The following is a 14,132-nucleotide window of genomic DNA, read 5'->3' on the forward strand; positions in this document are numbered from 1 at the left end:
TTATATCTGACAATACAGCTTCACATGGCAACAGAAAAAAAATCGGTTTTGAATCCTGAAGTGAATTTTATCTTAATACGCTAACATTGATAGTTACTAATGTCATTGCTGTTTAACACATTAAAATGTAGTTCAACAATTACTCCTTGTCAATACAAGCATGAAGTCTGAGCAACAGGAATTTGTCAAATTGTGCATAAAATGACAGGTCAAAGTAACTCAAAGAACATGCAAGCACTGCACCCAGTGCAGCCTTTACAAACCACTTCTATTTTCTCACTGATCCATGTCAGGTTAATATTCCTAACCTGATTTATATTGGCTTTAGCTAGCATAAAATAGTCATCCAAACCCAATCTATGCATAGCAGAAAAACATGCAAGAAGTTCAAAACCAAGTTCTAAAGTCATCCTTCTTTCAAATATATAAAAGACAATTTTTGAAGAGAGATTTCATTCTCATAATCACTACAAAATTACGTTAAAGCTCACAAAACACAGGAAAACCAATTTTTAGCACTGCAATTATTTTTCTGAGCTTATATGAATGAAACTATCTGGTGCCCTCCCACTGTGTGTTTAGCAAGTACCTCCTCTTGCAGGTCTTCCTTCCTTCTGGTTTTATTCTCCACAGGTGGGATACGATAAAAATTTCTTGTTTTGTTTTCAAACACATACCACTTTCTGCCCATATCATTGTCCAGCTATGACTGCAAGTCAAAGTAATTCAGCAACTAACTTACTGCTTCGGCAGTAACACATCAACATTTGATTTCACCTACCTTCATCCACTAACACCTGCTATGGACACCTTATTAATGTTAACTTATCAGACCCCACAGCCCTTCTTTGTTTTTCTCATTATCATCCACACTATCTCAAAATTTCTTATTATCTCAAATATTGCAGATTCCTCCTAGTATTTCATATTCCTGCCTAAGTAAAAATCTTGATTTGATGCTTCAGTTACTAAAAATGTCTCTGTTCCACAGAAGTGCTAATTCCACTCTCATAACGGCTACGGTAACAGTTATAAAGGGGAGACGCAGGCACAGAAATTGTAATACCGAATTAATAACCCAGCAAACACATTCCTGTTTAATAAACCCACAGTAATACACATTTGTATATGTAAGCTTACATCACAAAATCTGTTTTGAAATTATGAAGGTGTCTTTGTAACTTGTCTTCCTTTTTAACCTTGGCAGTTATTGTTTTTGCTTAAGTTATCAAGCAGGTTTTGCAACATGCTGAGAAACAGTAAGAAGTGAAAACTACAGGATTATTTTTCCCATTGAGGATAAGAAAATAAGTTTGCCTTCTACAAATCTTATTTGGCTTTAGACTCTAGTAAAATAATACAACAGAAAGCTCTTATGAAAGAGTTCACTTTGAGAATTTGTTAGAGTAAATTTCTCATCTAGTAGTAAACAATTATTTCACTAAGAGACTGCATTTTTCATGCAAACTGACAAAAAAATAAAGTCTTCTATGGAATAAGCAGTAAGACTGTGAACAAAACAATAACAAAAAAAGTTGGCCATTAATGAAATCCACAGATGTGACATGCTGAGAATACCTATATTTATTAAATATATTATTTATATTATTTAACTATATAAACTGGACTTGTGAAAAGCATTTGACACTGTCCCACATGACATCCTTGTCTCTAAACTGGAGAGACATGGATTTAACAGAAGGACCCCTTGGTGGATAACAAATTGGCTGAACAGAATCATCGAATTGTCCAGGTTGGAAGGGACCTTTAAGGTCATCAAGTCCAACCATCAACGTAACACTGCCAAAACCAGCACTAAACCACATCCCTAAGTAACACATCTACACATCTTTTAAATACCTCCAGGGATGGCAATTCCACCACTTCCCTGGGCAGCCTGTTCCAATGTTTGCTAACATTTCCCATGAAGAAATCTCTCCTAATATCTAATCTAAACTTCTGCTGGTGCAACTTGAGGCCATTTCCTCTTGTCCTATTGCTTGTTACTTGGGAGACGAGACCGACCCCCACCTCTCTACAACCTCCTTTCAGGTAGTTGTAGAAAGCGATAAGGTCTCCCCTCAGTCTCCTTTTCTCCAGGCTAAACAACCCCAGTTCCCTCAGCAGCTCCTCATAAGACTTGTCCTCCAGACCCCTCACCAGCTTCGTTGCCCTTCTCTGGACACACTCCACCTCTATGTGTTTCTTGTAGTGAGGGGCCCAAACCTGAACACAGGATTTGTGGTGGGGCCTCATCAGTGCCGAGTACAGGGGGGCGGTGACTTCCCTAGTCCTGCTCACCACACTATTTCTGGCACAGGCCAGGATGCTGTTGGCCTTCTGGGCCACCTGGGCACACTGCTGGCTCATATTCTGCCAGCTGTTGACCACACCCCCCAGTCCTTTTCCACAGGGCATCTTTCCAGCCACCTTTCCCCAAGCCTGTAGCGCTGCATGGGGTTGTTGTGACCCAAGTGCAGGACCCGGCACTTGGCCTTGTTGAACCTCATACTATTGGCCTCGGCCCATTGATCCAGCCTGTCCAGACTCCTCTGTAGAGCCTTCCTACCCTCAAGCAGATCCACACTCCCGCCCAACTTGGTGTCATCTGCAAACTTACTGAGGGTGCACTCGATCCCCTCATCCAGGTCACAATGGTTTGATATCCAAGCAGAGACCAGTGACAAGTGGATCCTCTTGCCAATGCTATGATGTGGCACACAATTAAGGAATTTGTGATACTATATGTAAAACACTGAATGATGCATTCTCTGATACTCAGACTAAGACCAAAGCCACGTTTTTCACTCATATTATTAACATTGCACTGACACCTGGCAGGCAGACTAAACAAATCCAAGGCCAAACAAGGCCAATTGATAACAACTACAAAATCATAATTTGAAGAGCTCCTTTTTATACTAGTACTTTTTTAGATGTGCAAGTGAGCACACCTTTGACTAGAGAAATAAAAAAAAAAAAAGAAGGGAAGATAGAGAAATGGCTTCAGAGTATCATCCCTATAAAGAAAGAAGGACGTACAAGTTATGTAACAAATTCTGATTTTATAAGTGAGGACATAACTACCCTGAAGGAGAACAAGACATTTTATTTGGCATTTTCTTGCCGTTTCCTAACATTACATATAGGCAACTTCTTGAGAGGAAAATTAAATTGCTAACAAAGTAACTTTAACAAATGACAGAGGAAAAACTTCTGTAATAACCAAATGAAGATTTATAATTGCATACTGTAAGTACTTATACTCACAGAATGCCAATTATCTAATTGACAGAACTCATACTGGCTGACATATCAGATTTGATACACAGTGAGAAAAAGCAGACGTTCATTTGCATAATGATTAGAAATGAGCAGAGCAACCTGGAGAATCTCTTCAGCTCTTAACCTTTTCCTCACAATAGATTTTCCAGGCAAACACATTGGACTCAAAGGAGAAGAATTAACACTGGCATCTGGAAACACTACTCATGTACCACAAATTAAAAAGAAAAAAGAAAAGATCAATTAAAATGCTCAGAGTTGAGTCTCCTCTACTTTGGAGTGGTACCACTCTACACTGGTAGGTCCACCAAGAATGAACCTATCCTCAAGCACCCAAAGTAATGGGTGTTTTTGGAAATCACTGACCTTGAGTATAAGGAAGCTTGGCAAGCTCCCATTCAAGAATTACAGACATAGCATTAATAACACTACCAGCAAAAGGGGAGTGCTTAGCCTCAACATGGTGTCAAATGCTACCCGTGCTTACGGTTAAGTACCACACCAAGCTAAGCTAATCATTGACACAACATCTTTCTAAATTCTCTTTACATTTCCTATCAGAGACTAAAATATTCCTGTCACTCTTAAACATCTTTCAGTATTGTTTGCATTCTACCGAGACACACAGACAGTAACTGAAGGAATAAAAAGGTAATGATTTATTTAGCAAAGAAGATTTCAAGCTTTCAATATCCCAAAATAAGGACATTCCAAAACACTGTAATGGTGACACTATACAAAGTGACAAAAGCGTAGTAAGTAAGCTGATTAAGATTATTTCCATATATATATAGGTACGAGAAGGGGAAAAGGTACATTTTTAGATACTTTGGTCTCAGGATATACAATCAATGCTGAAAATGCGTATCTGAAAATGTAGTGGGAGCCCACATCCTTTCCACAATGGCCTAAAGAATAGTTAGGCTGCTGCTCCTGACCGCATTCAGTAGGCATGATTTTGGGGACCAAGGGCACATCTAATAAAACCCAACTACAACTACTGTAGTGTACTAGAAGAGTACTCTTGAAGCTGTAGGTTCACAAATAGGCCATTAAAATCGTAGACAAACTGGAATATGACTGAACTAGACCAGGAAATTATGACATTTGTGAATGTACTCATCCAGGTTGCTGTCACCTCTTATGTCTCACACCCTAGCTCAGATACAATTCTCTGCCGCCAAACTTCAAGTCCTTTCATGTTCTTTTCAAAAAACCCTCTCTGTTCTGCTATTGTGTGTCTACGCACACTTCCCTCGTGTGCTGAACACAGAGACACCATGATGCCCTAAGTGTATGCTTACTGCCTAAATCTTGATATACATAACAGTAGGGTCCAGTAACAGTTTTAAGAAAAAGGTCTTTAATTTATTTTATTAAGTACTAAGAGCTTTTAATAAATGAATGAAAATGCACATGGATATACTAGTGGCAAATAGGCAGTAAGAATACAAAATGTGGAAAATAACGCAGATGCTTATCTCAGATACACAAAATGTTAACATAGAATGGCCAGACTCAGATAGCAAATGCAGATAATTAGGTAGAATTTAGTTTATGCAAAACCCCCAAGTAATACCAGGAAATTACTGCTAAGTGCAAAGGTGTTGCAACACACTAATCAGGAAAGAAGCAGTTATTGTTCTTCTTTTAATATGAACTTCTGAAGACTAACACAATGTGCAACTGTGTGTAGGAAGATAAACAGGATGCTGGATTGAAGGACTATATGCGTACATGATAAAATGCAATGGTACTGCTGGTACTAAAGACATGTCACTGCACATATCTCTGGATGATATTGCCTAGACAAGAAAGTTGTAGTTTAGCTAATAAACTGTCACTTTATAACCTGCTTAGTCCAACGAATTAGCCAGAGACCCACTGTGAGCTACAATTGCTCTGCAGCAATTCCCATCTTATCTGCTCTAAAATCGTTCACTCGTGACACTGTCAAAGGCGCTATATTTGAAATGGGAAGTTATTTTTGCCATACTGGTTTTAAATGAATAATGCTAGAAGCTTTAGTTTCCCCTAAAAAGCAGAAAGTCCCAGGTCCACATATGTATAGGTATGAACATGACCACTAACTAGAAAAGTACCTGAAAACAATGAAGTAATACCATAGATTTTAGAGGGACAATAAAAAAGATCACTCCTTAATATTTTCCCCAACATTTTATCTATAAAGCAACTCTGAGGGAATAATTTTCCCCCACTACTTGTGGCTACTCCATCTCTTCCCTTTCTAAAATAACTTAATGCTCTTAGGATAGCTCCAGCTATAGGCTGGAGGAAGCAACTGGCAAAAAGAGCAAAATCCTCAGCCAGTGCTAGACACAGTGCAGATGCTTGTTTTTCCTATAGCAGAATCTTGAAAATCTGAACTTGCTACTGGTACCACCCCTGACCATCATACAGGAACAAGCTGAGGGTAGAACCTCACCCCCAGATTGGCCTTCGCAAGCAAGCCTGTCTCATGGCCATCCTTCGGAGACAAAATTCTGTTCTGTGTCTACAGCTACAAAATCTTGAACTGGCTTTAGATGTCCAAAGTAATTTAGCAAGGTACTCCAACACGAAAAATTACTTAAGCTTTTCCTGAAAATGTTGTTTATATGAATCACAATATTTTGTTTAAATACTGTACTATATTTAAAACATTTTTACTTAGACTTTGCAAATGGACTTGCACAAGAAGGCTGCTTTTGAAAAATTTTAACACAAGTTTCAGATATGCAGCAAGTATATGTAATATAATCCCTATGAAATGGCAAAAACAGAGTGACTCACATTGTTTGGTAGTAGAAGGAACAATCACTTGACAGAATCAATTTCACACATTCTGTCTGAAGGTATGTTTGGTCCTGGCAGTCTACCAGTTGTATAGTAAAAATTTCATAGTTTTGACATAAATATGTCCAGTAAAGAGAGGCTTTCTATTTGAGAAGCCGCTTTCTTAAATGATTTGAGTATCTGAAAAATAAACCTGTCATTTGCAGAAGGTTTTATTATGTTATGGACTGCCAGAAATAATTGGCTCTTACAGCAGGAAATTTGGAGCAGCTGAAGGTAGTTCAAAATAACACAGTTACCTAAAGCAACTTGTTTTTTCCTTCCTCTCTTTAAAAGAAACTTCACAGGAAGACAGCCATGTAGTTCAGCACCTTAAATTTTAGATAACACCTCTTTTTAAGAACACTTCGAATATACTCTGTAATACATCATTGTTACATTTACTAAAAAAACCCAAAAACAAACCACAAAAGCTTTCTCTTAACATAGCTGCTTTGTTCATCTTTGGCTAGATGTTTGTCCTGATGATCTGGGACAAAAAATGGAAAGCTTCTATGCACATTAAAAGCAATGAAGCCTCTAGTTTTCACATGTAAAAGCTCCCTGATTTTTTAGGTAGTAACTACATATTCTACAGTAACTACATATTCTACAGCTTTACAGATACTAACATAGCTTTAGGATTTGTGAGCAACATCTAGACAATACTTAAGAATACTCAGGAAATCCGGCAGACTAAATGTAAACTCATGCAGTCTTGTCTTCCTGACTTTCAAACAGACAAGAATAATCTGAAGGTGATTACAGACTGAACTCTCACCTAAACACGTGTTATACCTGAATTCTAGTATAGTTTAGAAGTCAGTGTAACACTATTCAGCTTTTTTATTAAAAACTTTCATTTTGTATGTGTATTCAGCAATGACGATGGATAGAGAAAGGACAATAGTAAAAGCTGCTTGCTATAGAAATCTACAGTGCAAAAACTGGTTGACAGTCTTTCACAGCAACTCTTCCATTGAATGTCATAATTGGGAAAACCAGAATGAAAATTTATATCTACTCAAAACAGGAAAGACGACTGCAAGAACATTGTTCCCTGGAAGGGACGCCAAAATACTAACAAGCCAAGTAAAGCAACTGCCTAATCGCTGATGAGAGAAGCAGCTAGTTCAATATTAACATGAGAATGGACAATAAAATACGCAGTGCTGTTTCCTCACTTTTTGTAAGTGACATTTTCCATGAAATAGAAGAAAGGTTACTATATTGCTATGAAGCCAAATAAAAAGTTAATATAATGTAGCATGAAAATTTACCTTTCAAAGTTTCTCTTGGCAAAGAGGCAATAAAACTACTTATATTGGAATACTTATCTGCAGAATTGTGAAATCCCTTAATCATCTTAAGGGCCTTTGAGGCATTCTTATTTAAGGTATTGTATATTTGCTTACCTATTCAATGATGGCAGTAGTGAAAGCAATGCCAAAGCAGAAAGTTTTCTTCTTTCTGGCTGAGTGATGTTATCCATTCGATCAACCCACATTTCAATCATGTTACTGAGAATTTGGTCTAACTGCAATGGGAAATCGAACGTTGCTTTTAATTTATGATTACTTCAGCATATTTATGAAAACATTTATTTTAATTTTTCTAGCAACTGAATACATTATTCAATGTGGGAAAGATGTATGTATACCTGACAGAAGTAGCAAGCAACAGGTATTTAAGTTTTCTATGACAGTGCTTCCACGCCCAGACCCCCCTCCCCAACTGTAACCCAAAAGTTAGAAATGCATTTAATTCATGGACAGACCACTGATTCAGAACAGTGAATTACTCAAACAGTTTTTCTATAGTGGTCTAATAAATACAAAGCATATGAACTTAGTCTCTGTTTTGCCTTCACTGGTGACAAATAAGAAAAGGACTTGTCTTCACCTGTATTACATCTAAGGATAAGACAATTACTAAAATTTTACTTAAAGACATAGCAGAACACTTGTAGCAAAAGAACCCCAGTAACCTCATCAGTGAAACTTGACCACACTGAACCCGATAATCCTAGAAGCTCACCAGAGAATGATTACACCATTATCCCTGCTGCAAGACTCATCACGATGGCACAAGGGAAGAAACTCTCACTCTGCAATACCATGCAAACTAAAAGGGTTTATACAGCTTATTGCCGAATGCACCAGAAAGAGAATTTAGAGATTGTATAAAATTTCTAATGAGATGTTTTAAGGTAATTGTGGGAACATGTAAAACTTGTTACAGGATGTTCAGTGGAAGGACCAAAGGAAGGGAAAGGGCCCCTTTCCAAGGGTGACTGGGGAGGAACAAGCAGGGAAAACAGAGGGAAAAGCCCTTTTGGGTCAAAAGAATGCAAGACTTCCACATGCAATCCAGCTGAAATACAAAGACAAAAATGCTTACCTCCTGACCCAATTCACACGCCATCTGGCTCAAAAATAATGAAAAAAAACTTGCATTTTGTAGTAGAACTCTACCCATAATCCCCAGATAAGTAGACATCACCACAGGGTATCTCTGAAACAAAAGTAAAACAAAACAAAGAAAAATACTTAACATAAACAGCAGAAATACATGGAAAATACTTGCATGCATCCTTTATGCATTTTATTAAATTTGAATTTATAATTTGAAAGCCTCTAAGAACACAAGACTGAGTGAGCAATCATTGCCATAGTTTTCCTATTGTAAGAATTGAGAAACTCTGGTAATCTCAAAGTCAGTTTCCTCCAAACAGCCAAGAAAACTTGCAAGGTGATTTTACTTTAGATTTTTAAAACTGCATCCTAAGGAATAAACAGAATATTGTACTATTTAAAAAATACTTTCAAAGTTGATTATGGTTCAAAATTACTGTTTACAACTTCAGTAACATTAAGCAGTGCCTAGTATTTCTGAAGCTGTTACTTATTTCACTAAGAGAAACTAATATATTTACCAACAGCTAACCTGCAAGTGTCTCAAAATTAACTGGATACAGTAATAAGCTCAGTAGTTTATTAACTTTTATGGTTACTTTTAATTTTAAAAGAAGCGAGAGATTTTTGTATTAAATTCAGCATCTAACAATATAACAGTAAGTATTTTGTAGAACTGTCTACTTGAAAAACAAAATGACAACATTTACCTGAAAATGTTAACCCTGATTAATACCTTTTAGAATAGGGAACAATGAATTTGTTACAGTCTTAAATCAGAAGACATTTATAAATCAACTAAGACACTCGAGTTTTGTGTCTTCTTAAACTGCAAACTGTTCAAACAAACTGTCTTTGTGTTTGGTACAGCAAAAAGTATATTGCTAAGTAATATAACTTGGCTTAACCTTGGAAATATCTTATTTAACTCAATAACGGGAGCCAAATACTGACATCTGAAAGTCTCCAACTCTGAATAAAACAAAGGTTTTGACAAAAAAAGCCGAAAGAACAGAGAATTCCACCCACTGATTCTGCTGATTATTTTTTTCTCCAGTTAGTACTGCAAGGTTCAACACAGTTGAAGCATATTGGATTTTACTCCTTTTTATCCAACATGGAAGTTTTTTCAAGGCAAAGAGAGAGACAAGGGAGAACTTAAGACATCTAAGCAAGCAAAATCTTAAAGCCTCTTCTACCTCACACAAAGCGTTCTCACTTCCTTAAGCTCTTCATATTAGATATGTCAATTAGAAAAAGAAGGTCAAGCCAATCTTCTCCTTGTCCAGTTTGTTTTGCACTGGTGTAGGTACACTTAAAAAGGAGTAGTATAACTACCTTTAAAAAACCCTAACAAAACACTCCAACACCTACAAAGGATCTAACTAGGCACAGAATCACCTTATCAGTGTTAACAGTGAAGGAATGGCAGAATAAAATCCATGTTATTTTATTAAAATAAACACTAGATGAAAATATAAGTGATTGATATGTTGCTTTAACTCTTGCATAACTGTATTACTATACAGACTTTTAAAACAGCTGTCAAAGATCTATCAAACAGCCTCAGAACAAGAGAAAATGCAACACCAAAAAACTGGGCCTGACAATGGAAGGTACTTTCCTGTTCAAAAAGAAAAGTAGAGAGTAAAAAGTGACTCTTACCTCCCCATCTATAATTCCCCTGAATATTGATGGCAGAAGGGGTTGAAACATTTGAGGACCCAAAACAGGGTTTACTTTTAGGACATTTTCCACAACCTTAAGAACAAAAGCAAATTAGACAATTAGTAAAGTACATTTAAAGATCTTAACTGAAGCTTTAAAACTACATATACTGGTCTATATAGAAAGTCCCAGTACAATGTTTACCATTAAATACCAGCAAACCCTAGGGTTCCTGAAAATATATTCTAGTGAAGTACACTGCAAGTCTGATCTGCATAACGGACCTGATGAAAACTGACACGCCAAGTAAAACTCACCTAGCAAGCACCTCCTCCTGGCCCTGGCAAACCTGGTGAGGTGGGTTGGAAGGAGGGACCTTGATAAGGCTCCTTCTTAGCCTTTTTTCCCCCCCGTGAGCCATTGCCTGTAGTAACTTTTTTTTTTTTTTTTTTTTTTACTGTGTTCTTCAGGCTTTCTTTTGCCCAGCTGTTTGGGCTCTCCCCTTGTACCAAGGGTGAGAGGCTGTGAGAATAATGGGCCGATATCTGTTCACTCCTAAAGGTAAGTAAAGACAGAGACCACACACTGATGTGTATAAAGCATATAAAGGTATCATAAAGATACCTCCCTTAAACACTCTTCTCAGTTTCCATGTACTTTCAGCTCAGAGAGACCTCCACAAGGAACTACTCTTCTGTCCTCTTGTCTAGTCCCCCTTAAATCTTTTTTCTTTTTGAACCTTGTTCCTACTAGCTTCACTTAATGCCCTCTATTTCTTGCCTTGAGAGAGGTGTTAAGCAGTGGACCCCTTTCAACGCCTCTCAATTCTGTAGACCTTTAATATACTGTCATATGGAGGTGAACATCACTTTTTCCCCCACTGATCTTTCCCAGGTACTGGAAGTTTTCGCTAGCTCATTTGTTCCTTGTACAGAGTCTTTTCAAGCCTTTTATTCTCTGCCTCAGATAATTAGAAAATCGTGTCACATCAAGCCTCAGCAATCTTGCAATAAATTGTCTTATGAGTCCAAATTAGTGTTTCTCAACCTTATCCATTTATTTACTATTCTAGTGTCTATTTTCAATCCAGCCAAGGCTGTTTATAGAAAATTGTTTCAGAGAACACTCGGGTACTTTTTTTCCCCAACATTTATCTTGGAGGTTTTTCTGTTTAACAAGTCAGCATAGCGATACTTGACAAAACATTTTCCTTTTTGTAAAAATACTTACATGGATTACAGTTCAGTTATCCCCCTGGAAGCAAGCAGGCATATTGGGAAGGTGTTCAAAGTATACTAGACAAACCTTGTGGCTAATGCAAGGCCAAGTGGATAAATGATAGTACATTAGCAGCATCATTCTATTTTAGTGATCCGATTAAAAGCTGCTGCATCAAACAACTATGTTTTGCCCAACTACAGACTGTAATATTGACAGAAAGGAACTGATATTTTATATTCCAGAACTAAAGTCCTTAAGCTCCTCACAGGAGGAACTACAAATGGGGAAGACTATCAACTTCAGTTGTTTTCTGCCCTGGGATTCTGCAAGCAGTTGTGCAACCCAGCAAAGAAGTAAGTGGGATCTAATTTTTTCCCCCTCCGTTGCATTTATAATGAATTGAATTCAAGTTCAAGTTTTTATAAGCAACACAGAATTCCCAGTTAGTGCAGCCACTGGAAATGTAAACAGTAATACACTACAGTTACTACTCAACTACCTTCCAGTGCATACTCCAACTTTACTTCCTGAAGTTTTTCAAAGGGCACGTTTAAAGTATCATGCTTAATACTTCAAAAGCTTATGAATTTCATAACTTCTCTTTCATAATACCATTTCAAGTTCATCTGATAATAGGCTTTTTGTAGTACTTTGTAAAGCCTCTAGTAACTCTATTTAAGCAGTTGTTGCCATTAAAATAACAACTTATGCCAAAAGCAACGACTGTTTGAACAGTCATAGTACAAATGCAAGTTTGCTAAACTAAGGAATGTGATAGAGAGCACATACATCCAACATTCAATAAAGATTGGAAAAACTTAGCTAGAACCTAATTGGTCTAGAGCCATCACACAAAAAAGCAGCTAAAAGTGAATCTTGATCATTTGGTGCTTATTTAGTCATAAAATCAGCTAAACAGTTTTTATAATACATGTATTTATGCAGACTTATTACTTAACCCTTATCTTGCCACTTTTTCAAATGTGCAGTTACAAAAATTGAACTGTATGATTATTTTTCTTATTGGTATTGAATACTGAAAAGGAAAAGTAACAAAAAAAATTGTTAATACAAACAACAACAATATTTTATCTACTAAAGGCATCAATACTGTTTGATAGGGTACAGAAAAAACCCAGATTTGGATGGCTAGATAAAGCAGTTAGATAATTACCTTTGCACATTTTGGTTGGAAACTCTCAAAATGAACCTAGATTATTAACACATAAGTATGATTTTGATTTTAGGGTGAATAATTTCTTAATGTTGCATTTTCATGCAAAAAATGATTTTTTCTGAATTCTGAACCAAGCTGAAAACTGAATTAGGTCAACTCTTAAAACTCATTAATCAGATTGACTTTGCCCTTTTATTTTGTAATTAGGAGTATACCTTTTGTGTTATCCTGTAGTACTCTTCTCCATTCCAAAATTCAATTAGAAATAAACAACTTTGATCAGCTTTCTACAACTTCCATGAGTCCACTGATAGCCAAACATTAAATCAAGGTTACTTTGACCTAAACACAATCATTGTTTGGCAACTCAACCCTCTCAAGACTTTTCCATATATATGGCATTATCTTTGCAATGCATTGATTGGTCATCTGGCTGTTTAAGTGTGCTGTTGCCAGGCTGCAGCACAAACTATTTTCATGAAGATCCAAGCCCTCACTAACCACCTTTCTCTAGTAACCTAGAAAATAATTAAATGGGAAAGATATCAGGGGCTCTTAATCTAAATCCATCTATATAAGAGGACGCAAAGTAGTTTAGGACACCTAAGGCCAACACTTTGGAATCACATGAAGTAATGAAAGCATTGCAGAGAGGGTATAGGAATGGTGTGTTAGGTGACTATATTTTAAGGTGCTCTATTTAAAGCTACACTAGCCTTCTCTTGGGAAAAGTAGTATTTTTGAAAAATAGATGTGTGTATATATGCATTCTCTATACACATACACATTTTAAATATGGAGTTTAACACACCACTGACTCCAATGTCAACATGTGCTAAATAAGCTGTTTTCTTCTACATTTTCTATGTTCATCATACTTGATGATATTACTCTAACCTGATGTGGGAAAATAATAAAAGACTGGCGAGGAGGATTGTAAATGAGCTCAAGTGACTCGCAACTGCGATGCTGGACAACACATATATCACACCAATTGTTGTTCAGCCTTGTGTGCTTGCAAGTAGAATATCTGCGCTAGATAACATAAGCCTGGGATGGACTTGGGGACACCTGATCTAGCATACACGAGATCACTGCCTTGTTGTTGGAGAAGATCAAAGCACAGTGAAAAACTACGCTTGCTTGGACCCATGAAAAGCAGGCAAGAACATCAACTCAGAGAACATACGCTTCTGCTAACAAGGACTTTCTCCAGCCCTGTGATGCCTACATCCCCTGCTTGTGTCCCTCTGCCTAGGCATGGCTGCGGAAACTCCCCGATTCATGAGATAGATTAAATTTGTTCTTTGTCTTTCATCCGTGGTCTTGTGGTTGTTCCTGCGTCCTGCCCGAGTTGGCTCACACACCTGACAAAACACTAGCAAGAATAATGGATGTACAGAGCTGAGTATTTGGGTATTATTTTTATTGCACTCTACCTTTAAAACTTGAACTTGACCTTCAGTAGTAATGTCCTCCAAAAGTTCACAAAATGACCGGCATAAGCCAGCAGCATACATCTGAAATTGAAT

At 37.1% G+C, this 14,132-nt stretch overlaps 1 protein-coding gene across 1 annotated transcript in view; it reads right to left on the reverse strand.

Moving 5' to 3' along the window:
• Nucleotides 1-14,132, reverse strand: part of IPO11 (importin 11) — an 83,270-nt gene that overhangs the window by 23,267 nt on the left and 45,871 nt on the right. Inside the window, exons 23-26 of the mRNA XM_082497011.1 lie at nucleotides 14,040-14,120; nucleotides 10,200-10,295; nucleotides 8,521-8,634; nucleotides 7,536-7,657 (exon numbers count right to left, since the gene is read on the reverse strand). Coding sequence (XP_082353137.1) covers nucleotides 7,536-7,657; nucleotides 8,521-8,634; nucleotides 10,200-10,295; nucleotides 14,040-14,120 — 413 coding nt within the window. The remainder of the gene's footprint in view (nucleotides 1-7,535; nucleotides 7,658-8,520; nucleotides 8,635-10,199; nucleotides 10,296-14,039; nucleotides 14,121-14,132) is intronic.

This window comes from Vanellus vanellus (assembly GCF_965231255.1).
Source record: "Vanellus vanellus genome assembly, chromosome: Z".
Taxonomy (NCBI): domain Eukaryota; kingdom Metazoa; phylum Chordata; class Aves; order Charadriiformes; family Charadriidae; genus Vanellus; species Vanellus vanellus.